Below are 15,278 nucleotides of genomic sequence, written 5' to 3' on the forward strand. Positions count from 1 at the left end.
ACTCTAAACTTGTCCGCCTTTTATTACACATAATGCACTGCCTGTATTATGACTTTAAACCAGTTTGTTCACTTCTGTGAAAAAAGGAAAAGAAAGAGGGGCCTGCAGTTTGTAATTACACACAGGGGGGAAAAAAGGAAAATAAAAACATACCTTGGGATGCTTTAACACAGCTTAATTAAAAATTACATTTTTATTACAAAATGAAAATAAAAATGGACCATTCGTGTAAAAGGAAACCATGTTATTTTGTTTACACCACAGTGGCTTTGGACAGTGTATTTATTTTAACGCCTCCCAATATTTCAATATATTTATACTCTTGGACTTATAGAAAATACAAGTATATAGAAAACAAAACAGAAAACCGATGCGGGGAACACCCAATAACACGTTCTAGGTTCTGCTGAATCTCCCGAACAATTTCCTCAAATCTGAGGAAATGCGCAGACTTCACAATGGCACAAATTATAATCTAATCTGAAAGTAAAACAAAGGCTCATGCGGGGAACATGGCCAACAGCAAGTTCAGAACTCAAAACACTTATACATTCTTTAAAAGATTAACTTCCACACTGTGAGATGAGCATTCATCTCAGTAGGTCCACATGAGCTGGTGAGCTGGGCGAGAAAAAAAATTGAAAATAAAAAAGATAGTAATCTCCTTAAACTGTATAAATGTTGAGGGACAAGTGGAGTGAGTAATCTTAAAAGATCCAGTGGCAGAAATCAAAAGGCAAAGGTGAGAACCGGTTAAAACAAACAAACAAACAAACATGGTAAGGGAAAACTTGGTTTGATCAGCTTGTTTGTGTTGCGGTGTGCACCAAATACAAATGAACAAAAATAATGATTGCAAAAAGCAGCAAAAAGAGGCAGAAGCACTTAAGTCGAAACCATTGTGGAAAGAGATATCGTATCTAGCTAAATGCAATGTATCAGACAATACACTTGGACCTGCTTTCCCACAAGGCTTTGCATTTCTGTGGAAAAATATGGACCACTGACGAAGTACTGAAGTCAAACGAAGCACTAATAATGAAGGCTACATTAATAAACCACCCTCTGTTACAGGTAAGCTTCTATGTAAGATTATACATCATTCATTTACAATGCTTGATCAACCTCTCAGATGACTGTTAACACAAACGTGGTCATTATTAATGAGCTTATTTTCTTCTTTTAAATGCATTATTTTATTTTTATTTATTTTTTTGCACTTTTTCAGGTTCCACTTTCACGCACTTCTGAGCTCATTCCATCTGCTCCCCACCTGTGACTTTTTCATTTCCACTTTCGTCCATCGGTTCTGGTGCGTCTTCGCCGCTTTCCATCTCCTCTGTCGTGTCAGCTGCTGATTCGGCAGGCTGCTGCTCCGGGATGACCAGGTTGTGCTTGAGTTTGCTCAGTTCGGCCATGTTGAAGCCGAGGAGGATGCCTGCAGTGTTCCTCTTGAGACTCTTCATGCACTTGCTGCGTTTCTTGCTGAAGAGCGCCGCCAGCTCCGCCTTGGTAAGAGACAGCCTCTTGCACAGCTCTTCGGTCTCTGCTTTGGTCGCGTACGGGTTCACGTTGAAGTATTTGGATATGAAGTCTCTACGCTCCTCGCTGCAGCGGCGCTCCGTTGGGGTGGGCTCCAGCAGCAGCTTGACCGCCGTGTCGCTCTGAACTTCGGGCTCTGGCGGAGGCAACAACTTCTCCTGCTCTCGCTTCTTGCGCATGGCTGCCCTGTGTTCTCGCTCTCGTTTGTTGGCCTCGAGGACCTCCCGCCACGCAGCTTCCAGTCTCCTCTTCGACTGCAGCTCTGCTTCGGTTTCCGGAGGCTCTGTGGGGCGCACGATAGGAATCAAGCGAGCTGGAGCAACCCGAGCTGGAGCCACACGAGCTGGAGTCACGCGAGCTGGAGTCAATGTCTGTTTCATAGTCAGCCCTTGTGGTACTTGAAGGAAGTAGAGACCGGAAGCCTGATTGACCTGCTGAGCTGGTTTTGGTGGCGGCTGGGGTGCTGCAGCAGGTGTGGGTGGTTGTTGTGGCTTGGGTGAACAACGACATCGCTGAATGTGGAGCATCACAGCCTGCTGGGTGACCTTTCCTGTGTACACGCCGTTGCAGTATATGCACTTGAAAGCCTCCGTCTTGAGAATAGCGTGGATAGTGGGTGCTACAAAGTGCTTCTGTTTCAGGTGCTGCAAGTAGTCTGACTCCTGCTGAAACTTTTCATCACAAAAGGGACAGTAGGAGCTGTTGACTTTGACGGGTACGGAGCAGATTTCCGGGTGGTTGCTGGGCTGCAACTTAAAGAAAATCAGATCTAGGGAACTTGTGACCAAGGCGAGCTTGACCTCTGCGTCACCAAGGATCTCTCTTGGCGCAGAGGTGTGAACGTCAAAATAAGGGAACAGGATCCCTCCAGCACCCTTTGAGTAGACTCTGTACTTCTGCCTCAGGAAATCACAGTATGCCTTGCTTGTAGGATTGTGCTGCTTTACATGTTCGATGAGCTGTTTGATTGAGAAGAACAAGGCTGAGCAGTACAAGCAATTCAAGCCATGCAGCAGGTGCTGGAAGACGCTCTTTTCTGATAGTAGAATTTTGCAGGTTAGACATTTCACAGTTTTGTCAGGCATTTTTTTCAGGAATGCAGCTCGCGCAGCTACACTTTCTGACTTGGACGAGGAAGATTTTGTCTGGTGGGCGACCTCGGTGTGCATGTCAAAGACATTGGAAGGGAAGAGTTCATTGCAGAGGGGACAGGTTATCCATTTCTTAGTTTGTGGCGTGGAATTTATTTGTTCAACTGACTTGAGGGCAGTACTTGTGCTGTGAGAGACTGGCACTGCTACTTGCAGGGGAGCAAAAGTGTACGTGGGCATTCCGTTCACCTTGTTGCCAGTCGGGATCAGGTGACTCAGCAGAGACTGTGAAGTCAACATAGTACCTTGTAGGCCGATTTGGTTTGTTGCTAAACTGTGTGTAACTGCAGCAGGCTTGGGTACAGTCCCAGGTCCAGCTGCTACGTTCGCCTGCAGTCCCGACTGAAGGAGGATCTGCTGCGCTTGTGGGGTCTGTTGTGCAGGAGCAGGAGCTGAAGGAGGCGCTGAAGCGGGAGTTAAGGTCACTGGCGCCTGTTTTAGAGCAAGATTCGAAACTGTGGGAAGGTGGACCATAGGCGGTCCTTGGGGCAAAGCACTTCGGAGGGCTATCGTGGCACCGGGCTGAAGCAAACCTTTAGCCTCAGCACTAGCTAGCTGCACTAGCGCTGAGGCCTGAGGTGGCAGGAAAGCTTGGTTTGTTCCAGGGCCACAGATCAGAGTGGTACTGTTTGCAGTCCCTTGTACTTGCTGTAATGTCACTACAGTCCCAGCAGGTTGGCCGTTACTTGGCAAGACCAAAGATTTACTATTGAGCATTTGAGGTTGCTGTGGTTTGGGAGCAATACTTGGGAATGTCACAAACACACCATTCCCATTAGGAGTCGGTTTAACAATGTAGTTCTTATTCTCATAAATCAGAACCTGCACTTGTGTGCTTACTGTATAATGTGATGGCTCGATGAGCATGTGATGCAACATTTGGTCTAGAGTTCCAGTGTTCACCTTGCACATCTTGCAGCAATACACTTTGACAGATGAATTCCCCTGAAGGTGCAACCTGTAACCGATGTACTGCTCTGCCAAACTCTCCATGTGCTTCAGAATAATGTGCTTCTTCATTGCAAAGATAGAAGATGTGGGAAACGCACATCTTCGACACTGATACCTCTCGTTTCCACGATGGGTGGGTAAAGATGTTTCCCTCTGCAGCGGTATCTGGGTGTTTGACACAGGGAGTTTGGCGTGGAAGAACAGCATGTGCTTCTTCACAACCTTGGGGTGGCCGATGAAGACGCACTGTGAGCAGGGTGTCAGCGCACAGAAGGACTGGACGTAACCGTGGCAGCGGGAGACATGGCTCCTGAAGTTGTAGATGTTTTGTGAAGAGTACTTGCACAGGCTGCAGCACAGAGATCGAGACCGATACGGCCACTGAGGACGGCGAAAAGACAATGAAAGCGTAAGAGGAGGCAAAAAAAAAGTGCTTTTAAAGAATCCACAGCATGAGAAAAATTTTTTTTTTTTTTTTTTAAATATCAGGTTTACCTTCTTTTGCATTCTGCTGTAGTATCCTTCCGCAAAATCCATCCACTCAGTTTCCTGAAAAGCATCATCTTCATCCGAGTTTTTCTCAGAGTTTTCATTTATTTCCTGCACAGAACACACATATTTCAAATAAAAGTAAAAACACTGTGTGAAACTCCAACTTATCAACTTCCATTTACAGCTGTGTTTAGCGAAGGTTAATTCAGTCTAATGCACTTATGCCAATTCATTATTACCCTGCTCACTTACCCAACACCACAGACATCTCTTGACAGTTATCAGGCCACATCACATCACCCAACCCCACCTGTTGCCATGACAACAACAGAATAACCTAGATATGGTGTCCCCAACCACCAACCCTTCACTTCAGCCTGCATCTCATGTAAAACAAAGTAATACAGACTTTAAAGAAATTTAACTGTATTTATTTAAAAAATAAATAAATAAATAAATAAAAATAAAGCAGACAGAACACAGCTATGACAGATTGTAAGCCTCATGTTCTACACATCTTCCTCCCAGCAACAAAGACAATCTTTACAGTCACTCGAGGTTTTAAGGTGATAAAGATCATTGTCACAAACTGAGCATCTGAAGTGGGAAATGTAGGTTCAGGGCCTCTCACTGAGAGGGTTTTGGCCTTCCCTCCAGTGGAAAACCACAAGAACGGTCATATAAATATTTTTTCAACTGACTTTTTAAAATTTTTTAAAGCAGGCTTTTATTACTTAAATATTTTACTCATCAAATTGCTAAAAAAACAAACACCAAAATTAAATGATTTGGTTTTAAGGTTAAAACTCAAACTCTTTTTCCTCATCTACAAGCAGACCAATCATGCTCATTTGCATCCTCAAAGACCTTTTTTTACAAAGTTTGTTCTCGAGTTCAAGCGAATCCTTTCAAGTCATTTTAGAGGCAGTTCCCTCAAGACATGTCTGAGGTATCGTGTTCACAAGAATAGGACCGATGGGGCAGACGGAAACCTGAAAACATGACACCTCCAGCCAGGCCACTGCCACCAGCTGCAGCAGTTTCTGAGGCCTAAAAACTCTTTAAGAGCTTCTCTGTCCTAAAGCAGCTGTCATTACTTTTTAATAGTTAAAACCTAATTTATAGAATTACACCAGGAACCAAAAATTATATCAGAGTTTGTGTCAGAAAATACGGTGGCCCTGAGGTGCCAAACACACTGCAACTTAAAAAAAAAACAAAAAAAACAAAAACCCAGCAAATAGAAAAAACGCTGCAAAAGAACACAAAACATAACAGAAGTGTTTCTGTGGAGCCAAAAAAAAAAATAAAGATGGAAAAGCTGCAGACTTGGCAAGCTAACAGTAAACGGCTAATAGCTTCTTTTTCTTCCTCCTAGCATTATTCCCGCTCTGCGAGGTCCGCTTTTCTGCAAAGCCACCTCCATCTTCTTCACATAGTCTTTAATTCGGTCCATCCATCACCTTTTTGGTCTGCCCCTTGGTCGCTGAGTCTTAGTGCTGTTCTTGTCAACAAGTTTTTGTCACTTCTGACCACGCGTCCATACCATCGCAGTCGTGCTACTTGCTCTTCTCCGTGATTGGTGCGATGCCCAGCCGCTTTCGGATGTTAATGTTCATGAGGTGGTCCCACCGTGTCACGCCCAGGCACCACCAGTAAACGGCTAATAGCAAACATGATTATATGAATCATTCAATTAAAACACACATTACCTGCACCTTTTCACTTCCGTAGATGCTCTGTCAAAGTAAAGCACTTCTTTTGTGTTTTTTGAGATTTTGTTTTATCTAATCCCGTTCTATTTTTTGTGCTTTTGCAGTTTTTTCCCCATTTGCTGTTTTTTTTATAAAGTTGCAGTGCATTGCATCGTCAGAGCAGAGACAAGCAGAGCTACTGAGCTACAAGTGATTCCTTGTGTCAAGGGAGCAGCTGAAGCTAGTTTTGTAAACTGTTACTGCAATAATGGATGCAATTAATAGTTAATACAGTATCTTGATTTTTAACTGTCTAGCCTAGTCAGTGAAAAATGCCCAACTTGTTTAGTATTTAACAAAGCATCATACAGTCTCCCTGTGAGTGCTACTCTTATGTAAATGTGAGATCATGATGATTGGATCCATTTGCACTTTACAGTAGAGCAGGGCGATATGGCCAAAAATATTTATCACGATATATATTTGAAAATTTGCGATAACGATATAATTGACGATATAATTGATGCGAGACAAAATACAACTCCACAACATTACTAGCGCAAAAAGACAACCTTCCATTTATTTTCACTTAAACAGGAAGCTGGTTTTTATGTACATTAAAGCTTTAGAAAAATGTAACAGTGCAAATGCAAATTCCTTGCTGAAAGTTTAACCAAAAGGCATTTCCAGTAGAAATGGGCTGACATATCATGAGCATAACCACGTATAATATGGTTATATGGTTAAAAAGAGGTGCTTTGCAACATTAAACTGCAGTGTGCAGTACGTATTTTTCGGACCATAAGGTGCACGGGATTATAAGGGACATTAAGCGAAACAAAGCAGTCAGATAAATCAAACTTTATTAAACTCATTCTTCTTGCTTCCTCCACTTCTGTACCATTGATTCATTAATGTTGAATTCTCTGGCAGCTGCTCTATTCCCATGTCGTTGCAGTATATTAATGACTAACCTCGTATTGTGGATGGATTATCTCAGTTGTTCTCCTGACTGAAGATTGGTCCTTTTACAGCATCCTGCCATGCGATTGCATTTGTCTCTAACTATCAGGAACTTTAACGTTAACTTTTATAAGTGGAAAAGTGTTAGTGTTCGTCCTCCAGCTTCACTGTTTATGTTATGCTAACATAGCTTTGTCGCTAGCGGTCACGTAGCACATCATTATATACCAGCTAGCCCAACTTCAGTAACCCTACAAACGTCACTGCTGTTTAGTTTCCTGTCTTCATTTATGTTGGAAGTGATAGCAGAGCTGTACGTTTGATTTTTTTCAGAAATCTCTCAGTCAGAACATGCAATATCATGCTTAGGTAACTAGCGAAACTAGCGAGCTAACTTCCGCTAGCTTCCTGCTAACTTCTAACTCCGTTAAATGTAATAACTTTTGTTTTCATGGATGCCTGGAAGTTAAACTTCATAGTTACACCTGGTAAAGCAGCAATGCTGATCGTTTTATTAAAGATGAAAGAATTTAGACAGTTTTTAACTCTCAGTGATGCTGCAGTGTTCGTTTGACCTGAAGCATACGGAGTTTAGGACCCAGATTACTCCCAGATTTAAGAGCATCTTAGTCCGACAAATACGACAATAACGACGGCCGCTTGCATGTTCTGTAAAAAAAAAATGTGCTTTGTCGTGTATCTGACGGACAAACACCAAACCAGTTCCACATCACTGAAGTTGCACCATTTTTACAAACCAATTCTGGTTCATCTGTTTCACTCAACAATCGGCCATGTGCGCATGAACACAAAGGCACTGCGCATGCGCGTTTACTCATATTCTATCGCGATATTTCATTTTCCTATCGTTGCCTAACATTATACCAGTATTACCGTGAACGGTATAACATGGCCCAGCCCTACTTTACAGTGTAAAGCTGTAAAGCAGAATCAGTGATGAGTTTGTGTGGATGCAGCAGAATGGGATGAGTGTTTGGGATTAAAAACCCCATTTGCAAAATATTTTGAGAAGTTGGGACTAAACAACACCCTGTAAACATGTGAGAACTTAGGAGGCAAACAGCTTCATATTTTCCTCATTCTTGCTTGATGCAATATTACCACCTCTTTTTCAACGACGAGTACAAGATCTCTGCAGTGGGTGACATTTCTGGAGCGCAGGCAGGCCATTTTAGCTCCTGAACTCATACTGCAGAGTCATGCTGTTGGAATATATACCTAATGTAGGTTGGCATCATCTTAGTGAAATAAGCAAGAACTTCTCTGAAAAATGCTGTAACCCAAACCTTCTGTACTGTCTGCTGTTTGTTTTGGCTCTCTGATAAGCAACAAGGTCAGCCTAGTTGCGTGTTGACAGTACTTCCTTATGTGAAGAGGATATGAAACTATAGCTGTAACGTTTGACGTGTTTTCAGGCGAGAATGTAGCTGTGTAAACCTCAAATATCTGCTCAGTTTATCAAGACACCGCATATTTTCAAAAGCGCTCCGACGTTTTCGGAGACGTCTGTTACCCACTAGCTCGATAGCGAGCCGGGGACAAGGATCACTAGAGCCAGTGAGAACACCGGACTCCCGGCAAATCGTTTTCAAACCCACCGCCGTCTTTCGCTACTCAGGTTAAACATATATGAGTCACTTAGATAACTTAAAAATATTATTCTTTGGCTTTTTTCAGTATTTTATTTGTTCCTGTTGGCTGAGTTTATTAAACTTCACCAAAACAATCTGCACAATTCATTAAAATTTAATAAACTACCATCTTATTTTTAGTTAGCACATACCTTAAACACTTAAAGCTGTAGGCTAATGATAGTTATATAAGAGCAGATGCATGCTGGTGCAATAAGCATCCGTTTTACGTCCAATGGATGCATGATCTGATTAGTCGACTAATCGCAAAAATAATCGGTGACTAATCGACTATCAAAATAATCGTTTGTGGCAGCCCTAGTTCAGAGACATCAGGACAACATAAGACTGAGATTCAGACACATCGTAGATCTACTCGACTTTAACAGCTGTATTGTTTCAGAGACGTCAGTATATTATGTAAGTATTATCCATCACTGACAGAGAATGAAAATAAACAAAATATGTGAAAGCGGAATTTGACAGCTGTGTGCACCAATCTCTGTGCACAAACTACTGTTTATTATCAGTTTGTGTCCTGTGTGTGTGTCCTGTGTGTGTGTCATGTAATGAGCAACAACAGAGCCTGTCCCACCAACACTCCACCTTAACTTCCATTAAAATATCGACAACAGAAAAATGCAAGATTCAGCTCTCAACATTCAGAGGTGACCAGCTTCACACAGCAGAGGTGGGCAACCCTTACCATCAAAAGAAACATTTTTGACCCTCCCTAAATATAACAGCAATGCTACGTGCTTGTTTGTTTTATTTTTCTTTTTGCTAGTTTGTCATCCAGATCAAGCTCACCGAATCTGCTAATACAGTGTAAGACTCTCCACTTTCCTCTGATTGCACCGTATTTGAATTACTGTGCAGAGGTTTGGGGCAATACTTACAAATGTTCGCTATCATCAATCTTTATATTACAAAAAAGGGCCATAAGGATAATCCATAAAACTGGTTACAGAGATCATACAAATCCACTATTCTTAAAATCAAAAATTCTAAAATTCACAGATCTGGTTCATTTTCTCACAGCACAAATTATATATAAAGCAATAAATAACCTGCTTCCTGACAATATTCTAAAAATGTTTTCTAAAAGGGAACGGGGATACAATTTGAGGGGGGAATTAAATTTAAAACATCCTCGTATCCGTACAACATTAAAAAGTTTTTGCATCTCTGTGTGTGGAGTGAAGCTGTGGAACAGACTAAGTATAGATATGAAGCAATGTCCGAGCATGGCACAGTTTAAAAAGCGGTTTAAGGATATGGTTTTTACAGGGTACAGGTAGAGATTTGATAGGGTGTTCTTGTCTAATATTTTCATGTGTGTGCGCATGCACGGGTTTGTTGGTATGGGTAACATATATATATATATATATATATATAAAATTGTAGGTTGTGTATCCTTGAGGTGTTAATGGGGTTATTGAAAATGTGTATATGTGCGTATGTGCGTATATACGTATGTATGGATAGATAGAAACATATATGGGTATATATTAAAAAAATTTTTTTTACACATAACATATAATGTAATTGCAAGGAGGTATTTCTGTAGTCTATTGATACTAGATAGTGGAAAAGGGGTGGGATTAAATAAGCTTATGCTTCTTCCTGCTCCTTTTTGAACATGGACGTTATTTGGAGTTGTGGTTGCTCGTTTTCCTTTTGTTTGCTTTGTTCATTTGTCTCTTTTAATTCTATTTTTTTATACTTTTTCAACATGTTCAAAATAAAGATTCAATCAATCAATCAATCAAATGTTTCCTCTTTTGGGTTGGAGTCCATAACAAACAGTGGGAAGGGACTTTGAACCCATTTATTTTTCTACATCCATGCCAGGTCCAGCAAAACGTAAGGTGGTGCAGGCTCTGATTTAACTGATTCATTTTTTTGTTTTTTAAAAGGCAGAACATTTTTACAACTGGAAAATGTAAAACATTACTCACAAATACAAGAACTAAAAATGAAAAATAACTACTCCATAATAAAGTCATTTTTTTCCTCCTCTCTCTTTCTTTTGTCTTAGCTGCAGGGAGAGGGAGCCACACGTTTGCCAACCTCGGCTCAAAGCCTAGGCAGGGCACTAACAGCTGTGAGCCAACCCCCTGTGTCTCTGGCATTTCTAATAAATCAATGAGTGAAGAAAATCCACTGAGCACTCCGTCCTCTCTGATCCCGGGCCTCCTTAGGGCAACTATCGCAGCCACAACCAGCGCAAAACCCTTAAGACGCCACATTTTTACGACAATGTAGATGATGAAACACCCAAATGCTGCGGTTTTTACACTGAGGGCCACTATTCTTTTTGAAGAGACTTCTTCTTATACCCAGCCATGTTGCTGAACGGTCACCAATTAAACTAATTAGGTATGTTATGCTTTTATGTTATTTTCAAACAAACATGGGCTAACGCATTTCTGAAAATCAGCATGTTCTGCTTTCTTTCTACTTGAGTTGCTGTTACTAGAGCACAACAGAGTAAACAACACTCAAGCCCAGAGATCTGTCAGATTATTCTCCACGACAGAAACCTACCTTCAGCAGGTTCTGACAGTCTTCCAGGCCGATCTCACTCAAGATGCTCTTCACTGCCTTCCTCGCTTTGCGGATCTTTTCGATATTTCCAACTGGGACCTGATACATGATTCCTCACAAGCCCTTATAAAGGAAAATAAGTTTTCAACTGGTTACAAAGCATTCGCGCTCTTCTATTAATTATAAAATAATTATCAAAATATGCTTTTATTGCATTTATAGTGCAAACATACATCATATTTCTCAGCCTACAAAATTACCATTGTTTTTTAATTGTAGCATCATTAAATTAGTAAAAATATTTTCTGTAGCCCCAAAACAAGTGAATAGTATGGTGAAAAGGTGAACATGGCACACACTGGGCAGAATAACAAAGGTTAGCTGAGGTCAGGTAATGTATGCAGTATTACATCAATAATTTATAACCCTATTATGCCAATAAATAAAACACATAAACAGTAAATGAAGATGGAATAACGGACGGGGTAATAATGATGTAGTTAAATAATCCACTGCAGCATAGTGACAACCTGCCTGTATTTAGTACTGATTGATGAGAATCACAGCATGGCTGAATATGGGTATAATGTCTGCACAGGCTCTGTGGTAACACAAATAAAAGCCGTAACAGTTAGTGTGCATCAGCTGATATCACTCTCAGCATCTGTGCAAAAACACCAGCCGTTCGCCAGTGAGCACTACAAAAAAAGTTATTTTCAGTCAGTTAAAAGTGCGAGATTTAGATCACCTGTAAACTAAAAGCCTGTCCCCCTCACACATGCCATCCATGCTAACACTACAATGTGTCTGCTGGCCGTACTGAAGTCCTAAAAAAGCCCGGGGAGGCACGCTGACAACAAGCCGGTGACTAAGACGGCGAGGGCGCATCCGCCTACACGAGGATGCCCACAGCCTCCTCGCACATATTTACCTCGTCCAATTTTCAGCGTAGATTAACGTTAGTTGTCGCTGTGCCACCACCGACAGAGCTAAGGGTTTTCCCACTTCCACCGGCCCGCAACTGTGTGTATCAGTGAGCTGCGTCTACTGGCGGTGCTGCGCGCAGACGCTCCCCCGAGCGGCATTCGCTGTCCGTGCACACCGCTCTACGAACACCCTGCTTAAATATGAAACGTGATGTTTGCGAAACCACTCCGGAGACAAGTTATCTTTTTTCTTTTTTGGTCCAGCTTTTGTCCCTTTCTTCCCCCCTATTGAGGAAAAAATGGCGCTTAAGTTCAGGATCTGACGTAGCTGCCTCATTTGCATACAGCACAAACTGACCAATGGGAGCGCTCGCCTGCTAAAACCCGAATAACTTTTTATTCTCTCACTGGAACCCTCAGCCCGGCTCCCGGTTGCCCAGGTGACGCACTCTGTGGTTCACTTTCTGAATTTCATGCCACATCTGACCTGGTGAGCCCACATTTACCATTCCCATCTAATAGCTAGGTAGGGGGCGTGGCTCCTGCGACCCCCCCCCCCCCACAGCAGCAAGTCACGTGATACATGCTCAAGCCCAACCAATGAGGTGTCGAGAAAATGAGCTAAATGGGTGGTCTTTGACGTGTGATGTCATATCATGCTACTTTCCGTACCCAATTACTTTGAGCCACCATTTTGATTGAGGGAGAAAGCGAAATGAGTAGGTTAGATGTCTTTAGGCTAGCAAAAGATTAAGTGTTAGGATTTTTTATTGTGTTTTACAGTTACAACTTGACAAAATGGCTAGTTACCATCATGTGGTAATTTATACCAACTGCGAAATCTTGTTACATATATTTTATAGATAGTTGTAGCTAACTGTAAAAGTTGATTAGAGCAATTTCCAGGTTAACAATTTTACCTTCAGCTTTTCCCGCCTACAGGTAATTCAAGCACAGCTTGAGCGCTGCGTTAACCACCTATCTGACTGTCGCCTGCATGCTAACCTTAACAACCAAGGTTAGTTTAGGCAAAAACTGGATGAAATATAAACAAATCAATAATCTCTTCAACATGTCTGTGAAGGTTCTCAGTCATCCAGGTCATCATAGTCAAAGGAGCTTACAAAGAAAAGCATCTGGACTTCTTTAAGTTACTTGAAGACATTTCACCTCTCATCCGAGAAGCTTCTTCAGTTCTAAGGTCAAATGGTGGAGAGTCCCAGATATAAACCTAGTGGGAGTAACCCCCCACAGAGGGACAAAAGGACTCCCTGATGATCCTCTAATCGCCTGAGCCAAGGTGTGAAACTGGGTGTGGGTCCCAATCAGCCAGAGTTTCGGGTGAGTTCATTGTGAAACCTGGCCCCACCTTATCATGCGAATTCCTGAGATCAGATGGCCCAGGATGTGAGTGGGCGTTAAGGCGTCTGGGAAGGGATCTCAAAACTGGATTATAGATGGCAGACAGTTGGTGTCGTAAACCACCGCCTCTGTTCAAAGATGGTCGCTCACAGTGGACATAGATGGCTTCTTTCACTCCTCTTTCAAACCATCTGTCCTCTCTTTCCAAAATGTGAACATTGGCATCCTCGAAAGAGTGTCCTTTATCCTTAAGATGCAGATGGACTGCTGAGTCTTGTCCTGTGGAGGTGGCTCTTCTGTGTTGTGCCATGCGCTTGTGAAGTGGCTGTTTGGTCTCTCCGATGTAGAGGTCTGGGCATTCCTCGCTGCACTGTACAGCCAAGAAAAGAAGTCCAGACGCTTTTCTTTGCAAGCTCCTTTGAATCTCTTCAACAGTCTCTTCTTTGTAATGGCCTGATAACCAACACTTGCATTGCCTGATTTAGGCTCACACCCAAGTCAGATACTGCAAACAGAATGGACACACGAAGTGCCATACTTACACATATAATGACTGTACTCCAATATGTATCTCTAAGGCTAACAGCTAAGTTAGATTAGCATTGTCTCCAACCCAAAGTTAGCGAAGACAAAGATTTCCATTCTTTTTCTTTGCGATTTCCTTTGCTCATACCAACAAAAGGGTGTTCACTTTAGACCAATTAGCAATGGTCCAATCAGAGTTGCTCTATTTGTGCAGTCAAAGAGTGGATGATGTGAATCGCTCAAGCATATAATTTCAGATCGATCGAGTCTGTGGTAACCTTGAATTTAAGCTATTTTCTCTGCATTGCTGTGTGTATTTTCCCCTTGCAGACCATTTAGGTGCAAGATTTTATTCATTTATTTTTTATTACAATCAGATCCACTGCTGTCAAGCACAATGCCCAATTCATCAATACACACTCCAAACACAATGGAAAGCACTGTGCATGATCCATCTGCTGATCTATTCATCTTTTAAACCAATTAAAATGCAAGCAACACTTCTCTAATGAACACTTGAGGCACATGAGACACTTGATAGGAGCTGTAATGATCCCCGTTAGACAAATACATCCCTCAGATTAACTCGATTCTGACGTGCAACATCGAGGAAATAATTCAGCATCTTTAATTCACTCTGAAGTGTATTTATTCTGAGGAAATAACTTTGCACAAAACACATCAATATTTCCTTCGTGCCCCAGTGCTTCTTATGGTCTGCACTTAAAACATCTTTCTTATAAATATGTAATTATCAAAATTACACCCTGTTTTGTATATTGTCATGGATCTTACTGGAAGCTTCAGAGAACACTAAGAGGTCCGAGCTGGGTGTCTCATTCACTGACAGGGCATGCAAGGTAATTTACAAACAGTGAGGGCAGGGGTTTATCCATTTTATCCAGTGTACTCTCAGCGCAGCTGTGGCCGCACTGGCATTCTGATCTGAAGGATCAGCTCTTAATTTGATCTAAGTGCTGAAAATGAACCACACTGCTTGAACACATACGCAAATGTTGCAATGTATGGTGGAAACACAACACTGTACAGGTTGAACTCAACTGTAATTTTTGTAATGTTTAGGATGAAATCCCGCAAGCGGGTCAGTTTTCATTATAACAGGACCCACAGCAGCAAGTGATTAAAAGCTCCTTTCTGTCTAAAGATGCAATGCAGTGTGATAAACTGCTGGAGTGCTTCTAGTGGACATCCAGCAAATGGTTATTACCCTTCCCCTCAAATATATTTGCACTGTCAGTTTAGTGCTGAAAAGATAGCATTTCTCCAATGGGAAAGCTAGGATCCATAACTAACTTCAATAGACCTAAATTACTTTACCAGCATACTATTAGGATACGCAGACCACTAAAAAATATGAATAAAACTGTTAATTCTAGTTGGACAAAATCTAACTAGGCATGGTCCATGAGTATTAACAGCCAAAATTTTAGCTTTTTTCCTTTTTGAGAG

General features: G+C 41.8%; 1 protein-coding gene across 2 annotated transcripts; it reads right to left on the reverse strand.

Moving 5' to 3' along the window:
* Positions 1–6: 6 nt before the first annotated feature.
* adnp2b (ADNP homeobox 2b) lies at positions 7–12,211 on the reverse strand. Of its 2 annotated transcripts, XM_026155653.1 has the most exons (5): positions 11,927–12,211; positions 11,530–11,596; positions 10,996–11,118; positions 4,140–4,244; positions 7–4,025 (listed from the first exon to the last, which is right to left on the reverse strand). In XM_026155653.1, exons 3-5 carry the CDS (start codon positions 11,101–11,103, stop codon positions 1,254–1,256), a joined length of 2,985 nt encoding a protein of 994 aa, XP_026011438.1. In that variant the 5' UTR covers positions 11,104–11,118; positions 11,530–11,596; positions 11,927–12,211; the 3' UTR covers positions 7–1,253. The 2 variants fall into 2 exon arrangements, with proteins under 2 accessions (XP_026011438.1, XP_026011437.1); XM_026155652.1 differs by lacking the exon at positions 11,530–11,596.
* Positions 12,212–15,278: the final 3,067 nt, after the last annotated feature.

This window comes from Astatotilapia calliptera, chromosome 22 (genome assembly GCF_900246225.1).
Source record: "Astatotilapia calliptera chromosome 22, fAstCal1.2, whole genome shotgun sequence".
NCBI lineage: Eukaryota > Metazoa > Chordata > Actinopteri > Cichliformes > Cichlidae > Astatotilapia > Astatotilapia calliptera.